General features: G+C 44.2%; 1 protein-coding gene across 2 annotated transcripts in view; it reads right to left on the bottom strand.

Annotated features, from left to right (window-relative positions):
• PRKCB (protein kinase C beta) overlaps nt 1-23,353 on the bottom strand; it is a 386,658-nt gene extending 363,305 nt beyond the window's left edge. The window contains exons 1-2 of one of the 2 annotated variants that reach the window (XM_003930205.3): nt 22,981-23,353; nt 21,929-21,960 (exon numbers count right to left, since the gene is read on the bottom strand). In XM_003930205.3, the coding sequence (XP_003930254.1) occupies nt 21,929-21,960; nt 22,981-23,153 (205 nt within the window). In that variant the 5' untranslated portion in view covers nt 23,154-23,353. The remainder of the gene's footprint in view (nt 1-21,928; nt 21,961-22,980) is intronic. The other variant, XM_003930203.3, reaches the window with a different exon arrangement.
• Nucleotides 23,354-24,855: the final 1,502 nt, after the last annotated feature.

Here is a 24,855-nt window from a genome sequence, read left to right on the forward strand (position 1 = left end):
CATCATCATTTTTGCAGAGACAGGGTTTCACTATGTTGCCCAGGCTGGAAGTTACTTAATGTCTCAAAGTCTTAGTCACTTCATGAAGTTAATAATGAGACAAACCTCGTAGGGTGCTGTGGACTTTCAATGAGATCACGTGTGTGAAGCATCCAGTTCAGTGCCTCAATAAATTAGTGCAGCTCTTCAGGAAAGTATTATTCTATGGTAGTGCCTGCTGCATCTAACCCTCTTCCTTCCAAATGACTCAACAGCTTTCATAGTTCTCAGCATGTCCTCCCAGCCTGGTAACTTAGGCATGAAGAAATCAGCCTACTGTGATCATGTGGCCATTGAAAGGCCTCAAACTAGAAACCACTTTCTGAATTCCTTATTCAAAGCTATGGCTAAAAAAATCTACACATGTGCAGACTCCCCCACTGGAGGAAAAAAAAAAAAAACACAGTTTGATGGAAGTATTCCTCCCACTAGAGAATTTCCCCTTCCTGTCAAGTGTTGCCAGTTTCATTCACTGCTGTGGCAAGCACACTTTCCTGGCCATGAGAGATGAGCCTTATCACCATCCCGTATGCCAGATCCTGCCTGTTTGCTGTTCCACCACATTCTTCTGGGGTCTTCCTCACCACAGTGCTCCTCTATGACCCCAACCCCCCCGAGCCCTTCCTCTTACTGGAACAGAGAATCTGACTCGAATTGACCTGAATTCAACCTGCAGTTACTTAAGCAAATGCTTTATCTTCTCTAAGCTTGCTTTCTTATCTATAATGGGGATAAGAATAATAGCAAATCTTAGTGGAAGATAAAGATTCAAAGGGATGAAGTCTGTGGAAGTGCCCAGCTCATTGCGAACACTCAAATATTAACTGCCTTCATCCTCATCATCCTCATCATCATCATCAATTCTGGAGCTATACAATCCTAAAACCAAGTCTATGTTTGAATCCTAACTGTAACTTTGGGGAAATTTCTCAATTCTTTGTGCTGTTTTCTCAGCCCAAAATGAAAACAATAACAGCAGCAACCACACAGGGCTGTTGTGAGGATTAAGTAAGTTAATATGTAAAGTACTTAGAACAGTGGTAGTCACAGAGTGAGGACTCAATAAACGTCAGCTCGAGTCAATGGCATTTGAAATCTTTGAAGACATCCAGGAAATGGAAAATTCCCTTGGCCTCTCTGTCCAACGAATAGAGACCCTTCTAGAAACTGCAGACACCATACACACACACACACACACACACACACACACACACACACACACACGTCCTCAAGCAGGGACAAGCCTAGCCTGGATTTCATTTTTTTCTTGGACTTGACTTTTCATCCCATCTGGAGTGCCCTGGCTCCCCCATGGCCCTTGGGCCCCAAATCAGAGATGGCCAGAAGGGAAACACAGTGAGGCCAGCTGTCATGTAGGCCCCCACCTATCAGGGAGACCAGAGAACATAAACACACACTGCATCCCAGCCCTTGGAAGTCTCAGCTGGAGGCAACCCTCAGCAGAGTCCCACCATGGGGATTCGACCCACCTCCGTGCTGGCATACTGCTCCCACATCTTCCGGCGGCTCTCTGCAGCCCCTAAACACCTCCTCCTCCCTCCCTCTGTGCTGATTCTGCTCATAAAACACTTCTTTCTCAACCCACATTATCCCCCAGGATAAGCACCTCCTTCTCTCTGCAGGAGAGGGACAGCTCTCCGCCAGCACTCCACACAGCTCTCTCACACTTCACCCGAGTGACAGGTCAGGCCAGGCAGTTCCACCAAAACCAATCATTCCATTTCTGAAAACCTCTTATACCGCATGTAAAATTCTATTTGGAAAAATAACTTTTGTCTGTGATATGTTAAAGCTTAACGATGATTATCAAAAATTATCTTAGGATATGGTGATAGGGTAAGAATAAAACTTCTAATCATAAAGAATTCAAAGCATTACATTTATATCATCTCTCAAGATTAAAAAAAAAAAAAAAAGCCTCAACAGTCCACAAGTCAAGTTCATGAGCCCCCAGAGCCTCGTCTCTGTATATTTCACAGTGATATTCGAACTACATTGACAATTACCTGCAGTAAGAGACACATTTTACATTCTGACCCAGTTCACTCATGTCTATATATGTATACATCAAATAAAAATTACATGAGCCCAAGGGTAGTGGCTCATGCCTATAATCCCAGTACTTTGGGAGACCAAGGCAGGAGGGCTGTTTGAGCTCAGTAGTTTGAGACCAGCCTGGACAACATAAGGAGATCCCATCTCTACAAAAATTTTTTAGAAATTAGCCAGGCATGATGGCATGCTCCTCTGGTCCCAGCTACTCAAGAAAATGAAGTGGGAGGATCTCTTGAGCATGGGAGGTAGATGATGCAGTCAGCTATGATCGTACCACTGCACACCAGCCTGCGTGACAAAGAGCTTGTCTCAAAAATAATAATAATAATAATAAATAATAATAATTTTTTAAAAAATAAAAAGTCTGAGAATGATACACTGTGATATTTTTCTGATCTGTTTTTTTATGATGTTCTTGACCTATTATATTGATTCCATGACCCTCTAATAAGTGATGACCTACAGTTTTAAAAATGTATGCAGAAGAATTCAAGAAAACTTTCTGGAGTGGGGCTACAGTCTGATATAAGGGTCAAGACAACAGGATGCTGAAGCCATGCACTCTGAGCTTGAAATACAAGGTGGAATCTCCTGTGACAGGAGAGTATAGCATTAGTGAAGTAAGGTGAGGTGTGAAGTATCATTGCTTGGATATGAATCCCAGCTCTCCTCTCTGGTACCTGGATGACCTGGGATAAGCCATTCCCATGTCATTCTCTAAGTCTAATCAAATTAGGACTCTGTCCACGGTATTCCAGTGCCTGTAAGTACAGTCTATGAATCTGGGTAGTAACTAAATCAGTACTATGAATAGACCAAGGTATAGTTTGAAATGAACGTCTCAGAAAGACGTAGAAGCATATAGTGAATCCCAGAGAGCATCCCTCAAAATCTACCCCTCTCCCCCTCAAAACTATTCCCTTAGCTGCTGGGAAAAACTGATGGCTCACAGCTGTGTCCTCTCTGGGAATCCTCCCCTGAAGAAGGGAGCTGCTTTGCCCAAGGTAATGCTACCTTCTAAAACACAGCCCACAGCCAATGCCCACTTGACGCATTGGCTTGTCCCAGTTCTGAAAGGTCATCTCAGCTCCAGCCATGGGATTGGTTTTGGCCTCTGTGACAACTATTGCACCACAGTTCAACTACCTCTTCCCTGCTTCCCTCTATCCCTTATAGATGTTCTCAAGAGCTGCTTCCACAATAAACCACCTGTGTGCAAATCTTCATCTTTTAAGACAATGCATCAATGATGCTAGTCAAAGTTGCAGAAGAACTAAGGAAAGATGATGTCTTTAGGACATTTTTACAAGGGCATGCTTAAGAACTTATATTTTTTTCTACAACTAACATTTAATGAGCAATCATATGTTTGGTTTTTTGGTTTTTGTTTTTGTTTTTGTTTTTGTGCTTGTCACATTTAATCCACATAGAACCCTAGGAGGTAGGCTATTTGCCATTATCTTCATTTCACAAAGAAATCTGAAGATTAAAGAGAAAGACACCTAAGACCCCACATGTGATTGGGAAGGAACTGAGGCCTGAACCCGTGCTCTTGACCAGTAAGTCATCAGACCTCATCCGCACTCTATCACAGCTCTGTGATCACGCTAAACACACTGTGTTGCATGCTCACTCGCAGGTCTATCTCTCTCTCTCTTTGTTTTCTCCCTCCCCAAGCACAGGGGCTTTGTGTTCCTTTCTCTGAATCTCAAGCTTTTAGGCAGTGCCATGTGATAGTCATGGTAGCATTTGGTGGCAGTTTTCAGTAGTAATGGTGGTGCTATTCACTGTTTCATGTGCACTAAGCCCTGGGCCGCATCCCTTGCATACAGCATCTCATCTGGCCCTACCATTTCCCAAGAAGGTAGGTACTATTACTACCGGGTGTAAGTGTTGAGCACTCATTTGGGGCCTGCCTTTGATTCAAGTCCGTTTTCAGAAATGCACAGTAGACTGGAGTATGCTTTTAGAGAGCCAAGCAATTGAGAGAGGGTCACACTGAAATCAGTGTGGTGAATTCCAAAAATATCACAAATTATTTGCAGCTTCTGCCATCAAGAGGAGGCATCTATTCTCTCCTCTATTTCCTCCTTTATTTCTGGGGTGGGCTTGTGATTTGCTTTTACTAGGGAATATGGCAGAAGTGATGTTATGCTTGTTCTGAGCCTTGGCTTCAAGAAGCCCTGCAGCCCTTGCTCACACCCAGAGAATGCACCCATCAACACGTGACCATGCTCAGGCTAGCCCACTGCAAGATGAAAGAAGACCTGAAGACAGGCCCCAGTTGTCCTAGACATCCCCGTTGAGGCCCCAGGCAGGTAAATGAGCCCAGCCAAGAACAGCCAATCCCTGCCCAGACCAGACAGACCACCCAGCTGAGCCCAGCCCAAATTACTGATGCACAGAAACTAAAATTAAATAAAAGAGTGGTTACTTTAAGCCACTAAGCTTTGAGGTTATACGCTATCCAACAATAGATAATTGATTTGTTGTATATTCAGTCAAATACCTGGAAGTAGAACCAACAAAGGATCCTTCTATATGACAAGTCAGCTTAGAAGAGAACTAACCTAGCCTCAGAGAGAGGTGCTTGGAATGTCCACAGGTAATATGGTTTGGCTGTGTCCTTGCCCAGATCTCATCCTGAACTGTAGCTCTCTCATAATCCCCATGTGTCATGAGAAGGACCTGGCGGGAGGTAATGGAATCATGGGAGTGGGTTTTCTGGTGCTGTTCTTGTGATAGTGAGTAAGTCTCATGAGATGATGGTTTTATAAGTGGCAGTTCCCCTGCACATGTTCTCTTGCCTGCTGCTGGTAAGAAGTGCCTTGGTCTTCCTTCACCTTCTGCCATGATTGTGAGGCCCCCTCAGCCATGCTGAACTGTGAGTCAATTAAACCTCTTTCCTTTATAAATTACCCAGTCTCCGGTATATGCCTTATTAGCAGCGTGAGAATTGACTAATACAACAGGCAACCAGAAAGGCAAGAATTCTGACTGACTGAAAAACTGGAAAGTCTGACAAGAACCAGATTGTTCTAATAACCAAAAACAAGAAGAGTGCTTCTTTATTTCACTTTTAGGAACACAAATAGACCTCACTCTTCCCTACTATATTTAATAAGACATAGACATCTAGAGTTTCGCATCTTGTTTTACCAATCAAATGAGAGATAACACTAGATATATCATCACAAAGAAAGTCAAATGAAATTATGTCTTTGGAGACTGAAGCAAGATTTACTGAGTTCACCAAAACCTATTTTCTTTTCCTCCTGGACACAGAGTTAGTCAGCACATCCCAGCACTGCCTGCAGTTGGTTGTGTCTTTGCCTGAGTTCTGGAAAATAGACTGTGAGCAGAAGTGATGTGAGTTCCTTCCCCAGCTGAAGTGTTTGTGAAATGAGTGTGCTTTCTTGATTTCCCTTTCCCCCTCCACTGGCCCAATGGGGAGGACCCAGGGGCCCTGCGTGACTCTGTGGAAGATGTCCTGACCAGGACCACCTGCACTGGTTAGTGACATGAGTGAGAAATAAATGCCTTTCTGTCAAAGCCACAGACACTTCAAGGTTTGTCTGTTACAGCAGCTTTAATCGATTCTTACTAATACAGAATTTTTGAAATTTAAGCCCTAAAAATAGTTTGTGGGCTCAAGTTTTCCTGGTATTTACAGAGCTAAACTATTGGGTGGAAAAACTGTCAGAATGCCCTGGCTTCCTTGTTGAACAGTCTGGAACCGATAGGCAACATTGAAACAGGAAGCAGATGTTCCCTGAAGAAGGCAAACGGCACCATTCCCCAGTGGGTGACTCCAGAAGGTGCCTGTCTCCCATACGGATTTCACTTCCTCTATGCAAAACTAAAAAAGTCCCAGCTAACATTTCTCAGGCTCAGCCTCAGTAACTTAAAGCTCTGTGCTTTTTAAATTTTTTAACAGAAAACTGGGCATAAGTCAATGAAGTTGCATAACAGAAAAGTGGGCATAAGTTCAGGAACAGATGAAAGTAATCGTAGGTGATAGAGGTTAGGATAGTGATTACTCCTGAAGGATCTAGTGGATAGGGATTGTGAGATGCTTCTGGGGGTGTCAGAATGTTCTGCTTCTTGATCTGAATGCCAATTCTTGTTATACACTTCCAAAAAATTGAAGTAGAGGGAATATTTTCATACTCATTATCCAAGACTATCACAGCAAAGCCAAACAAAAACACAAAAAGAGAAGAAAATTATAGACCAATATCCTTGATGAACATAGATGCAAAAATCCTCAACAAAATATTAGCAAACCAAATTAAAGAACACATTAAAAAAATTATTCACCATGATCAAGTGGGATTTCTCCCTGGGATGCAAGGATGGTTCAACATATCGAAATCAATAAATGTGATACCCATGTTAACAAAATAAAGGATAAAAATTATATGATCGTCCCAGTAGATGCACGGGGGAAAAAAAAATCTCAAAAAAAAACTGTAACACTCTTTCATAAAAAAAAAGCACTCAGCAGATTAAGGTATAAATGAAATGCACTCAACACAATAAACACTATGGCCTCTATTATGACAAACCGGTAGCTAACATCCTTCTCAACACTGAAAAGTTGAAAGCCTTTCTTCTAAGATCAGGAAGCCCACTCTCATCACTTCTTTTCAGTAGAGTACTGGAAGTCCTAGCCAGAGTAATTAGGAAAGAGAAAGAATAAAAGGCATCCTAATAGGATAGGAGGAAGTGAAATTGTCTCTATTTGTTGATAAGGTGATCTTATACATAGAAAACCCTAAAGAATCCACTCAAAAAAACCCGTTAGAACTTATCAACAAATACAGTAAAGTTGCAGGATGCAAAACCAACATAGAATCAGTAGGGTTTCTATATTAGAATATCTAATTATTCTAATTTTCTGTACTAGTATATCTAATAACAAACTACCAGACCAGAAAATTAAGAAAACAAACTCATTTACAATAGCAACAACAACAAAATTACTTAGGTGTAAATTTAACCAGGGAGGTAAATGATCTGTATACTGAAAACTATAAAACACTGATAAAAGAAACTGAGAAAAACACAAATAAACAAAAAGATATTCTGTGTTCCTGGACCAGACAAATTAATATTGTGAAAATGTCCATGCTAGCCAAAGCAATCTACAAACTCAATGCAATCCGTATCAAAATTCCAAAGTCACTTTTCACAGAAACAGAAAAAACAATCTCTAAGTTTATATGGGACCACGAAAGACCCCAAATAGCAATCTTGAGCAGAAAGAACAAAGCTGGAGGTACACACTCCTTGATTTCAAAATACATTATAAAGCAACTGTAATCAAAACAGCATGATGTTAGCATAAAAACAGACACATCAACCAATGGAACAGGATAGAAAGCCCAGAAATAAATCCCCACGTTTATAGCCAACTGATTTTTGATAAGGGCACCAAAAACACACAATGAGGGAAAGGACAATCTCCTCAGTAAATGGTGTTGGGAAAACTGGATATCCACATGCAGAAAAATGAAATTAGACCCTTATATTACACACCACATACATAATCAAGTCAAAATTGATTAAAGACAAGATTTGAAACTATAAAACTGCTAGAGAAAAACGTAGGGGAAAAGCTCCATGACATTAATTTGGGCAATTATTTAGCCAAAGCAAAAGGAGACAAATGAGAGGACCTCAAACTGAAAGCTTCTTCACAGCAAAGGAAACAATTAGCAAAGTGAAGAGACAGCCCACAGAATGGAAAAAATATTTGCAAACCCTCTATCTGATAAGAGGTTAATATCAAAAATATACAAAGAACTCAAACAATTCAATAGCAAGAAAACAAATAACCTGCCGGGCGCGGTGGCTCAAGCCTGTAATCCCAGCACTTTGGGAGGCCGAGGTGGGTGGATCACAAGGTCGAGAGATCGAGACCATCCTGGTCAACATGGTGAAACCCCGTCTCTACTAAAAATACAAAAAAATTAGCTGGGCATGGTGGCACGTGCCTGTAATCCCAGCTACTCAGGAGGCTGAGGCAGGAGAATTGCCTGAGCCCAGGAGGCGGAGGTTGCGGTGAGCCGAGATCACGCCATTGCACTCCAGCCTGGGTAACAAGAGCGAAACTCTGTCTCAAAAAAAAAAAAAAAAAAAAAAAAAAATAACCTGATTTAAGAATGAGATCTGAACAGATATTACTCAAAAGAAGACACACAAACAGCCAATAGGTACCTGAAAAAATGTTCAGCATACTAAGCACTAGGGAAATGCAAATTAAAACCACAGAGCGATATCAACTCGCACCTGTTAGAATGGCTTTTATCAAAAAGATTTTTTTAAAATAACATGTTGGAGAAGATGTAGAGAAAAGGGGACTCATACATTGTTGGTGGGAATGTAAGTTGGTATGGCCTTATGAAAATCTGTACTAAAAGTTTCTCAAAAAACTCAAAACAGAACTACCACTGGGCATAATGGCTCTCGCCTGTAATCCCAGCACTTTGGGAAGCCAAGGCGGGTAGATTACCTGAGGTCAAGAGTTTGAGATCAGCCTCACCAACATGGCAAAACCCTGTCTCTACCAAAACTACGAAATTAGCCAAGCGTGGTGGTTCATGCCTGTAATCCCAGCTACTTGGGAGGCTGAGGCAGGACAATCTCCTGAAACTGAGAGGCAGAGGTTACAGCGAGCCAAGATCGTGCCATTACACTCCAGCCTGGGCAACAAGAGCAAAACTCGGTCTCAAATTTAAAAAATTAAAAAACTACCATACAATCTAGTAGTCCCACTTCTAGGTATATATTTGAAGCAACTGAAATCAATATGTGAAAGAATATGTGCATTCCCATGTTTGTGGCAGCACTATTTAAAATAGCAAAGAGATGGAATCGAACTAAGTGTTCAACAGATAATGAATGAATAAAGAAAATATGGTATATACAGACAATAGAATCCTACCCAGACTTAAAAGAAGGAAATTCTATCATTTGTGATAATATCGATGAATCTAAGGACATTATGCTAAGATAAGCCAGACACAGAGAGATAAATGCAGCATGATCTCATTTATATGTGGAAGCTAACAAAGTTGAAGTCATAGAAGTAGAATAGAAAGATGGTTACCAGAATCTGAGGTGGAGGGAGGGAGGAGGGAGTTGTTGATCACAGGATACAAAGTTTCAGATAGACAGTGGGAGTAGGTTTTGAGATCTATTGCACAGGAAAGTAATATAGTCAATAATAAACATATCATATATTTCAAGTAACTAAGTAAATTTCAAATGTCTCACCATAAAAAATAAGTAAACAAGCTGATGAGTATGTTAATTAGGTTGAATTAACCATGCCACATTGTATACATGTATCAAAACATCACATTGTACCCAATAAATTATGATTTGTCAATCAAAAATAATGTGAATAGGTTTAAAAAAAAAAAGCTAGACACCAAAAGATTAATACCCAACTAAAGTAAAAAGAAGTTCGTCTCTACTCTTATGTCAATCCTGTTTCCCTAAGTGTACTGTTTGGCTCAGAAAGAATTATCAATACCCTCAGTCATACGTTTTGCCACAAAATGTATCCAGATGACCATCAAAAAAAAAAATCCATGTGCACACACACACACACACACACACACACACACACAAATCCAAATAACTATCAAATCTTCATTTGCAGCACTGACTAAACTCTAAAGAATGGTCTCTACCTTTAGAGGGGGTAGAAGATCTTCAATACAGGGTCATCCCATAAAAATCACTCCCCTGACTATCCCAACAAAGCACTCAGCCGTCCTGCAAACTTCACCCTCCACCTTCACCCACACTATTTGCCAGCTACTTCAACCCAAAAGAGCATATAAACACTCCACCCAAAGGGTGAAGAGAACCCAAATTTAGAAGGGTGAAATGGTCACAAATCTATTTAAAGTTGAAATGCTACCAATACATTTTTTAAATGAGGTCAGCCGATGGGGTGATCACAGATTGCAATTCAACTTTCTGAGGTTGCCCCACAGAGTAAAGCGTCACAAGCCAGGAAAGGGTTTCTCAGAAAGCACTGTGTTCACCCATGCTCAAATCACCTCTCTGGCTCCAGCCAAGCATTTCTCTCTCAGATCCACTGTAAGGCGCAGCTAATGCTATTGACCATGACATGGAAGCACGTCCATTCTTGCATTGCCTCCTTGATTCAAGAGCATTCGTCTTGCCTCCCCAACAGGATTATAAACTCAGTAAGGACGAGGACAGTGTCCAGTCCTAGGCAGAACAGAAATAGCTGCCATTTATCAAGTGCTTACTGTATATATGTCAGGTAGGGTGCTAAGAAACACTTCACATAAACTATTCTTATTTCCTTTTAGCTATGAAAAAACAGAAGCTCAAAGAGGTTAAGTAACTTGCTCAAGTTCCCACAGCAAGAAGTCAAGATTTAAACCGGAGCCTTTCTTTCTCCAAAACACAAACTCTTCACCGCCATGTGCAGCATGTGCTCAATAAACACATACCCACTGGGTGACAGCAGCGGAGAGGGAGAAGAAGTGGGAGGATGCCTTTCAGAGGAAAATTCATTTCTAAGGCCCTCCGCATCTAAGGATGCAGTAGAGAGATATCCCTATTGTTAGAACCATAAAAATAACCTAGTAACCACCCTCAAAATAGAACAATTAACAATATGACTGACATGAAATTCCAAATGTCTCCTGAGGGTGTGAAAAATAGCAACAGCCCCTAGGTGCTCTGGTAAGGAACCCCCACTGCGTCTAAATGGCCATTTCAGTTTCTTCTGCCTGATTTCCAACCCTGAAGGTCTGGAATTTCAGAATTTGAGTCATGGCAAGTATTGTTGCCAAAGGCACCTCATGCTCCTCTTTTTCAAACATTTGGCCATTTCACTCACCCCCACACAGCCCACTTTAAAACAGTGACAACAACCACTTCCTAGTCACTACACTGCCTTCACAGGGGCCAACCCCTCTGATGTGACGTTCATCTCCCACCCGCTCCTCCCTCCCTCACACCCTCTTCTTCCTGTTCCCTGCCTGTGCCCTATTCTCTCTCCTATCTCAACTGCTTTGTCCTGTCCTGTGCCTGAAACACCCTCCCCTGCCCTCATCCCCTTGTCAATCTGGGAACTCCCACTCCTGCTATAAGACTGTTCTCAAATGTCACCTCCTCTGTGGAATCTTCACCGGTCCGAGGAGGAGTAGGGATGCCATCCAAAGTGTTTTTACATCCTTGGTGTAGCACTTTACATTATGTCTCAGAACTAATTGGCCATGTGCTGTTCTCCCTTTGAAAGACCAGGAGGATCTTTAAGGGTGAGGAAAGTGTCTTATTTCTCTTCAAAGCCCATATGGCACCCTGACATTATACAATACATTTGTTCTATGTTATTTATTTATCACTGTTCTTCTACTAGAATGTAAATTCCATGAAGTCAGGGATGCTATTTTGTTCACTGTTCTAGTTGTAATGCCTAGAACAGTACCTGATATGTAGTAGGCACTCGATAAATATGTATTAAGTGAATGGATAAATGGATGGATAGGTAGATGGATGGATGGATGGATGGATGGACGGATGGGTGGGTAGATGAATGAATGGATGGATGGATGGACAGATAGATGGATGGATGGATAGATAAAGGCAAGATCACGTTTTACCCACCCAAAGGTCATGAAGACATGGAGAAACAGAGCCAGGATTTAAAATTAGGTCTGATTTGAGCCCGAACTCTCAAGCCCAATTTGATACTCCCTCTCTGAAGGCCCAAAGTCTGATCTCTGGGAAGTAGCAAGATGAAAGAAAAAAGAAAGCTAGAATTCACCCCAGGAACATGGTTATGGTTGAGCTAATGATGTTGCATATCTTGAACCAGTGAATTTTCACCTACTTAGCCAGTTCCAAGACCAAATAGGAGTGTATCAGAGCCCTCTGGCCTGGGTTTGAGTTCCCCTCCTGACTCTGTAGGGCAACTTTCTGCATGTAGGCTGAAGGGGAAGGAGATGCCCAGGAGACACAAGCAAGCAGGACAAATGGCAATTAAAAGGTACTAACAACCATGGTGATGATTGACAGCTTAGCACTTCCAAATAAAAGCTGCCATCTCACCAGACCCTGCCCTTGCTGGGCCTCTCAACCCTCTGGAACACTGAGCACCCTTACACCACCAAAAATTTTCACAGAAGACACTCAACTTTCATTCCCTATTCACAAGGAGGAAGAGCCAGTACAGAATCAAGCCTGGGGTAGAACAGAGCCAGGCTAAACAAAAAAAGTTGGTTTGTAGGTAGAAACTAAAGTATTTTTATTTTCTCATGATTCCCCATAGTTCCTTTTAATAAAAAAATAAACAATATTCAACAGATACCTACAAAGTGCCCAGATTTGTGTTAGAGGGACGTTAAAGATATATTAACACCAACTGAGACTTTCTCCTTAATGAAATCAGAAAGACAGACTTGACAAAAGACCTTTCTCTATATGTGAGTCAACATATTGTTAAATGACTTAAAAGATATCTTCTGAACAACAGAAAATACTGCCTAAGCCAAAGGGATGAACAGTTGTAATACATCAGAGGTGGACACAGGGTGAGGACAGTATTTGGGAGGCAATGTGAGTAATCTTGTGCCCCTGAAAACTGACTTTTGGCTCAAAATGCCTCTCACTGAAATGCTGCACTCTCTCTTTTTATTTGTTTTCAATCTGTTGGCCCAGGCTTGCTCCTCCACCTTGGAAATTGTCTGATTTTTCTTCTTTAGAACAGGCACGTCAAACTGCAAACCCTGAACAAAAAGGAAGTTAGCTCATTATCTGAGTTATTAACTAAGAAGAGATGAAGTTCTCTGTCAGACTGGGAAAGAAGCCATCTTAAGGTAACAGGCGCGTTCAACCAAATGCTGACTCATCTTACTTGCAGCCATGATACAAATAAATACTTAAGATTTCTCCACAGAACGTCACAAACATAAGTCTCTTGCATGTATTTTGTTTTTTTAATTGAGATAGGGTCTCTCTATGTTGCCCAGGCTGGTCTCGAACTCTTGGCCTCAAGCAATCCTCTTGCCTCAGCCTTCCAGAGTGCTGGGATTACAGGCATGAGCCCTGCCCTCAGTCCTGTTGCATATATTATCCAGGATATGGGCAGTTTTACAATACAGGTTTTTAGCTCTCGTTCCTTGACAACTCAGACTTTCCCCAATTACCTCAGAAAAGGAGAATGAGAAGTTGGATTTTTTTTTTTTTTTTTTTTTTTTAGTTTCCAGACCATGGACTGTATCCCCAACCATTACATAGGTTAGCTTCCCATTATATACTCTCCTAGTACCAAGTCCATTTTTTTCAAAGTACTTAACAAAAATGAAATTAAATATGGATGCACTGATCTGGGGGGAGAATGTCTTATCTCCCCCCAGTACATTGTAAGCTCCATGACAATAGAAATCTTCTTAATCTCATTCACCATTGTATTCCAGCACCTAAAATAGCTCCTGGCACATAGAACTTAATCAGTAAGGCCAGGCATGGTGGCTCACTCCTGAAATACTGGCACTTTGGGAGGCTGAGGTGGGCAGATCACTTGAGGTCAGGAGTTCAAGACCAGCCTGGCCGGCACGATGAAAACCTGTCTCTACTACAAATGCAAAAATTAGCTGGGTGTGGTGGCATGCGCAAGTAATTCCAGCTACTTGGTAGACTGAGGCAGGAGAATCACTTGAACCCGGAAGGCAGAGGTTATAGTGAACCAAGTTCGTGCCACTGCACTCCAGCCTGAACGAAAAAAAAAAGAACTTTCAGAGGGAGAATGGAAAGATGGGTGAATGGATGGACAAATGGATAAGTGGAAAAATGGATGGATGGAGACAGACATGGATGAATGAGTAAATGAATGTATGCAGTGAACAGACGAATTTCGTACTGGATTTTCAAGCAGCCGTCACACCTCCAAATGCCATATGTAAACACTGTGGATGTTGTATTCTCTGTAAACAGGCTAACATTCTATCTATGGAATTTCGTACAATTTCAGTGGGGAGATTGGATAAATGAAGTCAAAGAATTCATGACATTAGAGCAAATGCCGGAACATAAGGGACTTACCTTTGAAGGCATCAATCAGAGACGATGAACTTTTCAGCAGATCCCGCTAGCTACCCAAGAACTAATTGGACTGCATAGTTAAAAGACCAGAACATAGGTTTTAAATTATACTTAGTAATTTAATTACCTGTATCTGAAAAGTACCAAAAAAAGATGCACATTGTGAAAATTATGACATATTGATCTACTTACTTATACCAGTGTGTATACACGTGTGTGGGTGTGGTGTGTGTGTGATGGAAACAGAGAGACAGAGACAGAAGGATAAGAAGAGACAGAGAAGAGAGCGATCCCAACAGTGCAAATGTGTATAGAACTATTTTCAAACCTTCAGTTAATCTTTTGACCAATTGTCTCCTATAGCTTTCTTATTGGCCTAGATACACTATAAGCATGCTGCATCTGGTTGTGGACAGTGTCTGGAGTATCATTAGTGTTCGGAAATAATATATTTTTTATACATCGTGGAATACTATGCAGCCATAAAAAAACAATGAGTTCGTGTCCTTTGTAGGGACTTGGATGAATCTGGAAACCATCATTCTCAGCAAACTGACACAAGAATAGAAAGCCAAACACCACATGTTCTCGCTCATAGGTGGGTGTTGAACAATGAGAACATGTGGACTCAGGGAGAGGAGCATCACACACCAGGGGCAGTTGGGAGGGGGTAGGGGAGAGACAGCGGCGGGGTGAGAAGGAGGGGAAGGTGGGGAGGAGGGGAGAGGAGGGTGGGGAGGGATAACATGGGGAGAAATGCCAGATACTGTATGTACCTAAAGTTAAATAAATAAATTTTTTTAAAAATTCAAGAACTCTATGGATCTTATCTCCAGAAAAAAAACACATATACAAAAACTTTTATGTTCAATTTTAGGGCATTATGGATTCTCTTAAATTCCATACATCCCAAGATTATATCACACTCCCTGATAAGGAGTTCACAAGGTTTCAAGGTGCCATTTTGATATGGTAATTATAATGTGTAATATATATATAATATCTATAATAAATTATAATATGCTTATAAATAAATATATATTCAATAAATTATAATGTTTATATATATATAAAATATATAAAATTGTAATGTAAAAGAAAAATTATTTCCTGAGAATCTGTACATCATATCAGCTAGATTTTCAAAGGTCATATTTTCCATATTTACTTAGAAAGGCATTCTGTTGCCCAGTGACAAAGCTTCAGGCTCCTCCTGGGTGCTCTACACTAAAAAATGAATTTGCTGTTGCCTCTCCAACAAATCAGCCCTCCTTTTTAAGACTCCACATTAACCCACTCAGAGATTCTTATTTCAATTGGGACATTGAGCCTGAAATCCCTCTTCAGGTGGAAAAAAAAGAAAAAAGGCAAATCATCAAACATGAAGTCAAAAAGCCTCTGCCTTTTATTCACATAGAAGCCCGCAGGACACATTCTGAATAAGCTAAAAGGTGAGTGAAGTTTGGTTCACAGGTCTCTGGTGTCTGCTTCTGGGAAGAAAGAGAAGTGAAACAATAGAAGTTACCTCTAAACTTGCAGCCTGACTTAGTGATTTTTTGAAAAAATGGCCTTCTTTATGATTTTACTAAGAAAATTCAACCTGAAGTATATGGTGTCATAAGTTTCTAGGGCACACTGCCCAAAATAAAATTAACCTTTGATTCATTTTTTTCGTTATATAAATACATATAAACTCTTCTAATCTACATGTGTTAATTACACACTAAAATAAAGTTGTATTTGATAGGTTGATATTCATAAAAATAACAACGGTTAGCTGGGCGCGGTGGCTCAAGCCTGTAATCCCAGCACTTTGGGAGGCCGAGGCGGGTGGATCACGAGGTCAAGAGATCGAGACCATCCTGGTCAACATGGTGAAACCCCGTCTCTACTAAAAATACAAAAAATTAGCTGGGCATGGTGGCTCGTGCCTGTAATCCCAGCTACTCAGGAGGCCGAGGCAGGAGAATTGCCTGAACCCAGGAGGCGGAGGCTGCGGTGAGCCGAGATCGCACCATTGCACTCCAGCCTGGGTAACAAGAGCGAAACTCCGTCTCAAAAAAATAAATAAATAAATAACAACGGTTAGATTCATGTCATGCTTTGGGGTTTTTTAAGAATAATTTCAACTAGAAGATTTAAAAACCCGTTTTCTAATCTACATGAGAAAAAGAAGAGCTGACTTACTCATCATCATCATCAATTCTAGCTTTTCACAAAAAATAAAATTAACTTTTTATTTTTTGCTGTATAAAAAAGTGCAACTCTTCTACATGCGTTAGTTACACACTAAAATAAATTTATATTTGATTTGATAGGGTTGATATTGATTAAAACCACAATGGTTGGAGTCACGTCATGCTTTGGGGTTTTTTAAGAATAATTTCAATTAGAAGATTTAAAAACATGTTTTCTAATCTACATGGGAAAAAGAAAAGCCAACTTACTCATAATCATCAATTCTAGCTTTTCATAGAAAATTTGTGCACTGGGGTTTTTCTAGAGAGTCCACGGCAAGTTCAGGTCTTTCTCAGAAAGAAAAATAATGCTAACCAGGCCTGGGTCTCTGGGCCTGACACTGAACTGTGCACTCACTGGTGTTATCCAATACCCAGGAAGAAATATACCCAAGAAGAAAAACTATCTAAGTACATGAAAGAGGCCTAGTCATTTAACAAGTTCCAGAATGAACTCTGTCCCACTTTGACAGTTTCCTACAGCTAATCCAGTAATACTGATGGTCTCACTTAGCGTCATTGATACTTAATGTGGATACTTCTCATGTACCACCTTTACCGTAACTCTATGAGTTAGGTACTATTATCCCCATTTTACAGACGAGGAGCCCAAGGTTGCTACTTGGAGATGACTTGCCCAAGGTCACACAGGGAGTGAGTGGCAGATCAGAGATTCATACCCAGTTTTACTGGACTCCAACTCCTTGCTATGAATTCTGAATCTCTGTATTTTATTGCCTCTCTATTTCTACCAAAGTCACTTTCTTCACAAAAACAAACAAACAAAAAAACACTTTGGAGGCCAAAGCAGAATTTGACTCCTGGCTTGAGGCCAGGAGTTCAAGACCAGGCCACAGGCAGCAAAGCAAGACCTGCTATCTCTACAAAAATAAATAAATAAATAAATAAATAATTTAAAAATATATATTTGGCCAGGCTCAGTAGTCACACCTGTAATCCTAGCACTGTGGGAGGCTGAGAGGGGTGGATCACCTGAGGTCAGGAGTTTGAGACCAGCCTAACCAACATGATGAAACCCCACCTCTACTAAAAATATAAAAATTAATCGAGCATGGTGGCTCATGCCTGTAGTCCCAGCTACTTGAGAGGCTGAAGCACGAGAATTGCTTGAACCTGGGAAGTGGAGTTTGCAGTGAGCTCAGATCACACCACTGCACTCCAGCCAGAGTGACAAAGTAAGACTCCACCTCAAAAAAAAAAAAAAAAAAAAAAAAAAAAAAAAAAAAATGGGCATGGTGACACACATCAGCAGTCCCAGTTACTCAGGAGACTCAGGCAGGAGAATTGCTTGAGCCCAGGAATTTGAGGCTTCAGTAAGCTATGATCATGCCACTGCCCTCCAGGCTGGACCACACAGTGAGATTCTGTCCCTAAAAACAAAATAAAAAATAAAGCAATAAAGTGTTTCTCTCTACCAAACTATATATAAAGTCTTCTTAGAGTGAGAGTCTCATTCTACAATTAATTACAATTAAAGCTCAAATGCAAGTCCTAAGTTCCTGTAAAGAATGTCATAGAGACAGCCAGCACAGTGGCTCACACCTATAATCCCAGCACTTCGGGAGGCCAAGGCGCGTGGATCTCCTGAGTTGAGGAGTTCGAGACCAGTCTGGCCAACATGCTGAAACCCCATTGCTACTAAAAATACAAAAATTAGCCAGGCATGGTGGTGGGTGGCTGTAATCCCAGCTACTCAGTAGGCTGAGGCAGAAGAATCACTTGAACCCAGAGAGATGGAGGTTACGCTGAGTCCAAATGGTGCCACTGCACTCCAAATGCCATAGAGAGAAATCTGCCTTGCTTGTCAAAGGAGTTCCGCCTCTACTCTAGAATTTAGCCAATTTCACAAGAGGGATCTTCAGCCCCGGTTCCCTGTCATCAAATACATTCTTAAATTGCCTCCCAGAGAGTGGTTTTGTAAGAAATAGACAGAGTGGAAACAAAAAGGGAGAAATCATGTGGCAGTCAACCTAGAGGTTTGTCCTACCACCTTACAAAAGCAAGAAAATCTATTCTTAAGCTCCCCTGAGCACACAGAAATCCATAATTTCTCATGGTTTATGGGCTTTCCATCCTTCCTCTCCCAACCCATAGCAGTGTCCCCAATTTCCATGACAATATAACAGGCCATGAAGGTAACTCTCAATGGTTTCTTTGCCTTGCGATCATCCTACACATTTCCTACCAGAGTGGTAGAAACAATATCCTCTCTCTGCTTATAGTTTTGAAATGAAAATATCCCCTAAATAGTGGCTGCCTGAAATAAACACTACATTTCCCACATGCTCCCTTGCAGCAAGAAGTGGGTATATGGTTAAACCCTAGCTAATAAGATATAGGTAGAAGGATCTTGGGCAACTCCCACAAGTGACACCGAGCATGTTCTACTTGCCCTTCTTTACACCTTTCCTCCTTCCTGTTAGCTGAAGGAAGGGCGTGAGGATTGCAGTCTAGCATCCTTCTTGGACCATGAGACAACTGTAACTCCCCAGGGAGTGGAGCAGAAAGCTGAAATGAACCTGAGGCTCTGGGCTCTGGATTGCTGACTTAAGTGAGATCATAAAACCTTATGTGTTTTGTATGAACTGTTGATTCCATTGTAAGTGGATTCACTTTCAGAGGAAATATCTGGTACCAAGAACAATCAGATACTAAGAAACTCCTCTATAGTTCCAGAATTAGTCCCAGGCAATGCAGTGCCAGGGATAAATTTCCCTCCTTCCTATATGCCCCCATTCTAAACATCTTAATTTCAGGGACTGCCAACCTGCCCTTCCCCTCCCTCCTCCCTCCTCCTGCCCAAACGGAATATGCCGTCAAAGCAGCCACACAGAGTGACCAGATGTTCATGGCTGAATTTTGACTCTTACCTGGCAGCCAGTCCCATAGCAAAGCAACCCTGCAGAGCCAGTCTTTTCTCGTGCCAGCTGCCCCACCATTGGGGTAGTCTGGGGACAATCATAGGAGCTGGTATTTTCTGAGCTTACTCTGTGCCAAGCTCTCGTCCAAGCATCTTGGATATTGCAATGAGTTGCAGCTGCTCAGCAACACTAAGGTACTGTTATTGACCCTACTTTATAGGCAACGAGGCTGAAATACAGACAGGCTAGGTGATATGCCTGGGAAGTCTCAAAGCCAGGATTCAGCCTGACAGGGACTTGCCTGGTAGCCTGTGCACATGCCCACTTCTCTACGCTGCCTCTTAGTGGGGAGACAGGGAGGGAGCAGAAAAAGAAAATTTTTAAAATAGACAGTCTAGAGGGGTATAGTGGTTCACAACTGTAAACCCAAGACTGGGAGGCTGAGGTGGGAAGACTGCCTGAAGCTAGGAGTTCAAGACCAGACTAGGCAACATCACAAGGCCCCTTTGTTACAAGTTTTTTGTTTTGTTTTGTTTTGTTTTGTTTTTAATTTGACAGGCGCGGTGGTGTGCATTTGTAGTCCCAGCTACTCAGGAGGCTGATGCGGGAGGATCACCTGAGCCCATGAGTTTGAGGCTGCAGTGAACTCTGATCATACCACTGTACTCCAGCCTGGGCAACAGAGTGCGAACCTGTCTTTAAACAAACAAACAAAAAAAGACACTCCTATCTCTAAGGCGGCTATATATCATTACAAACTTTAATTCTGCCTTTTTCTCATAACACCAAAAAATTTCTGTTATCTTCCAGACTTTGAGTTAAAGGATCTCCTATTTCAGATGTGTCATGCTTTGCACATTCCAAAGTGCCTTTCCCATCCATTAATAACAGCAGAGCAGGTGGTACAGAAGAGCCGTGGTAAAATGTTCAAAAATCGCCCCCGGCTTCAGCAAGAGACAAAGACTGAAACTGATTCATGCAAATGAAAGGCAACCTCAGAGAAGAAATTACACATTCCAGCACCAAGACACCATTGGCGTTTTGTTTGAGGGGTCAAAGTTCAAGAAAACAATCCAAACTTGTTTGCACCAGGGCCTAAGTTCTTGCCACTTAAAGAGACTTGAGGAGTCCTCTGGTGCGGTGTGGAAGATCCAAATCTTGGTAAGAGAGGCTGGGTAGGTTGGCAGGGCTCACTGAACCCACTGAGGCCCTAATCGCAAAAGAGTAACCGTAAGTCTCAGAGGAGCACAGTGCAATGCTGCCAGCAAGCGAACATTCTGCACCACTGACATTGCTGCCTACACTCACTGGGGATCACTTTACTTTTCCCTGGAGGGTGGAGATGCAGCCACCAAACTGTCAGTCAGTGCTAAATCACATGTCAGACTTCCACACCCAAACACTTCTTTTGATTTAAACCCAGCTCACCAAGGTGGTGGTCAGTTTACCCCTAAAGATGCAACACCCCAGGAATGTGCTGTTTCTTACCAAACTCAATCTCGCCAAGCCTAAGAGTGAAAATTTAAATTTAAAAAGAAAGAAAACCATGCACACACAAACTTTCCAAATCAGAGGTTGCAAATTTAAAAGCCTACAGGGGCCAAAAATGGGTGAAGTGGTCCTAACTGGGATCAACTGAGCCAAAATGGTAAGGCTGTGCCCCATCTATGACAACGGCTCTCAGCTCCAAACGATTGTTTGCACACAAAAGTGAGACCATTTCTCAACAAAGTTAAAGTCGGAAATTAGGATGTATATGTGAAATCTCCCAGGCCTAAAATGTTGACATCAAATTCACAAAATGTTTAAGACGCCCTAAGGGCTACACAGAGCTGCAGGTGACATTTGGTCCTGGAGCGCCAATTTGCAATCTGTCTTTTAGACATGAGCCCCAAAGACAGCAGTGTGGGGAATCAAGTCTCAAGCCACCACCAGCGGGTTTGATAACCCTGGTTAGAGTCCAAGATCTCAAGCCAGATGCAGGAACTCAGGTAACCAGTGCCCTGGAGACCTTTGTGTTTCTACCCAGAAGATAGAGAGTGTGGTTTAAACCAGGATCTGAGAGGCACCCCATGTGTAACTACTTCTTTCAGAGAGAGAGGCCCGTGGAACAAACACAGTCACCTTTCTAGGGGATGCACCATCTGCAGAGGAGCAGCAGCCACCTGCAGAGACCTCTGCAAGGCAGGGAGAGACAGAACCTCCCTGGGTGTGATAAGGAAGGGACACGGGCAGAGAAAGGAGGAGGAACTGAAGACAGGTTCTCCCAGAAGCATCCCGTGAAGACACTTTCTCCCCCAGCAGAACTGATCATGTCAGGATCTCTTCAGGTGACAGCTTTGACTCTTCCAGAGCTGGGAAAGGCGGAAGGGTAGGTGCACTTCCTTACCCTGTAAGTCTCCCAGCTCCATAGGCCCCAATAACACACACACACACCCCTTAAAAGGACCCTGTTGTGGTGAAGAATTCCTAGCCTGGGAGGTCACTCTGACCAACGTGATTCTTTCACTCTCTGCCTAACTCAGTCACTTCTTCCATAAAGGCTTTTTCGCCCTCTCTTCCCACAAATAGCACTCCCAAAGCCCCAGAGCCTACCTTGGCACTGGAATCCCTGCTTCCCGAAGCCCCTGCAAAAGCAGAAGGAGGTGTATGTCAGAAAGCCCGGGGGGCCCAGCCTCCAGCTAGTTCCCCACAGAGTCACTCCCCTTCCTCCCCGCCGCTATACCCCAGGTGCAACCTCGCAGCCACAGGCGGGTGCCCAAGACTCTTCCGCCTTTGTGAGGGTAGGTGGCAGCTCGGCTGTAGCCCCCATCTCCCCTCACTCTGCAGAAGAGAGAAGGCTGCGACCACCAGGTGGCGGGATAGGGGGAACCGTTTCCGTCAGGGTAGGGGCTGAAGGCAGGCGGGAGATCTGCCCGTAGATGCCCCGAACACCCTCGGAGAAAGAGAAGAGATGAAGACGCATTCAGAGTGAGGGCAAGAGTGACCCCGCGGCGTTGGTGTCCCCTGGGTGGGGAACTGGGAAGGAGAAAGGACGCCCCACGACTGGAGGGGCTGGGGGAAAAGGGGACCCTTAGTGATGTGAAAGGGGAGGATCGAGGAGTGGAAAGGGGAACCCAGGCCCTCGGGGAGGCTCAGTGGGAGATAACACAGGGCGCTCCCTGGAGGCACAGAAGAGAGGGAAAGGATGTCCCATGCCCGCAGGGAGATAGAGAAGGACACCCAGGGCCCTGCCCCCCGGAAACAAGGGGTGGGGGCTAGGGCTCCTCGCGCCCGGAAGCAGGAGGAGAGACAGGGAACCCCAGGCCGGAGAGCACCCGAGGCGCTGCCCTCCAGGGCAGGCACAGACCCCGCGCGCTTCTAGTCAGGTGGAGCAAAGGCGCCCGCGACGCTGCTCCTGGGCGCTCTGGAGGTGCCTGGGAGCAGGAGAGGGCAGGAGGTGCCCCACGGCGGCCCGTCTGGGACCGGGGTGGGGACAGGGCACCCGCAGGACCGTCCCTCCCGGAGTCCTCGGCAGCAGGATCCGGAGCGGGGAGTCCGGCTACGCGGGGTCCCGGGGCGCGGCAGGCGCAGAGGGCTCGGAGAGGGGGTCCCCGGAGCGGCGCTGCCCTCGGGGGCCGGGGAAGGTGTCCTGAGCGCGCGCTCACCAGATGAAGTCGGTGCAGTGGCTGCAGAAGGTGGGCTGCTTGAAGAAGCGGGCGGTGAATTTGTGGTTCTTGACCTCGTGCACATTCTTCTGCCGGAGGGCGCCTTTGCGGGCGAAGCGCACGGTGCTCTCCTCACCCTCACTCGGCGGCGGCCCCGCAGCCGGGTCAGCCATCTTGCGCGCGGGGAGCCGGAGCCGGAGAGGTACCGGCCCCGGGGCCGCGGGACCGCGGGCTGCGGGCTGCGGGCCGGGGAGGCGCGGGAGGCGGCGGCCGCTGCTGCACCCGGGGCCCCGGGCGCTTCCCCTGCGCCGGCTCTGGCGGCCGCGGCGCGCGGAGCCGGAGCTGTCACTCGCCCAGCTGCTGCCGCTCGTCCAGCTGCGCTTGGCACCGCTGGCCCCAGCTGCGGGGGAGGGAGGCGGAGCCCCGGGACGGGCCCGCCCTCCTCATTTGCATCGCGCCCAGGCCCCGCCCAGCGCCGCCAGCTGCTTTACATATCAGCGCCGGGGCGGCCGCGGGCCTCGCAGCGAAGCGTGCACAGCCGCAGCGCTGCAGCGCGGGGCCCGTGGCCCGGGGTCGCCAAACCCGAGCCTCTCCCCTCACCCCACCCCGTCCTCGGCCTCTGGGGGCCGCGTTCAGGAGATGAGCCCCTTGGGTGCCCCCGGGAGGAGCGAGAGTGTAAGGACCTACGGGGCGAAGGGGAGGGAGTGCAAGGGGTGGGGCGCAGCGAATTCCACTCCGGCCTCTGCGGAGACTGGTACCCATCCACCCCCATCCACCCCATTGGTCATTCTGCACGCGTCTCCTGGAGGGATGGGCTCCCGCTGTCACTCATTCGGAAAGGCTTGTGGCCGCACACACTTACACACGCGTAAACACACACGTTCTGCAGAGGTAGGGGAGGAGCGTTCTTATGTTATATATCTCTAACTCCACCACAAAGAAGATTGTTGGCTTTGCTTGCCGCCTGCACGTTTGGAAGAGAACTCCCTACCTTGTGTCCATCCCCTCTGCAAAGGGTCTCCGTTTCCCCAACTGTAAAATAGGGCTAATTGCGTGGGGAGGAAGGATTTCAGTAGATCAATATTTCTCCAAATTTCATTCATTTCTGACCCGTATTCACAAATTCTGGTCATATTTGTGCACCAACTTGGGGGAAAAGAGCCTATCTCTTTTTATCTATTTGAGTTTGAATAGCAAGAGGTATCTATATTATTAAAATATCTCCAGGTGCGGTCATCTGTCCAAAGCATCTTCAACTGAAGTCATCTTTTATTTGCTAAGAGAGGAAATTAACAAATGTTAGAAGGGGGTTAAAGACATTAATATCCAACTGGGACTCTCTCCTTGATGGGATCTGAAGCTAACTGAAAGGGTAATAATTGTCTACATGGGTAATTCAGTGTTATTTAGCACCCTGTTCATGCACGAGGCCTAAACACACCCACTGCCACCATGTCCCCCACTCTGGGAACACAGAGCTTCATTAGACCGTGAGCTGCTTCACCAGACCTAGGCTCTGTGAGAGCAAGGGGCTGTTCACCACCATGTTGCCCAGCACCAAGCTCAGTGCCTGACACTTCCTAAGAGCCCAATAAATATTAGTTGATTGAGTGCATAGATGAACGAATGAATGAATGAAGACTTAAAGGACAGCACTCCTTACTCCCACTCACACCCAGGAGGCGTTTAATAATAAATATCGAGTGATTGATGGGCGTCAGGTACTTGTGCTGTCTTATTTAGCCCCCGCAACCACCCTATGTAGGTCTGGTAACTTTCATTATGGATAAGGATAGAGAGGTTCAGAGTGATTAAGACACACCCACGGTCACACCATTGCTGAATGGTGATTGGGCAGGCCTGACTACAAAGCAT

This window comes from Saimiri boliviensis, chromosome 12 (assembly GCF_048565385.1).
Source record: "Saimiri boliviensis isolate mSaiBol1 chromosome 12, mSaiBol1.pri, whole genome shotgun sequence".
Lineage (NCBI taxonomy): Eukaryota > Metazoa > Chordata > Mammalia > Primates > Cebidae > Saimiri > Saimiri boliviensis.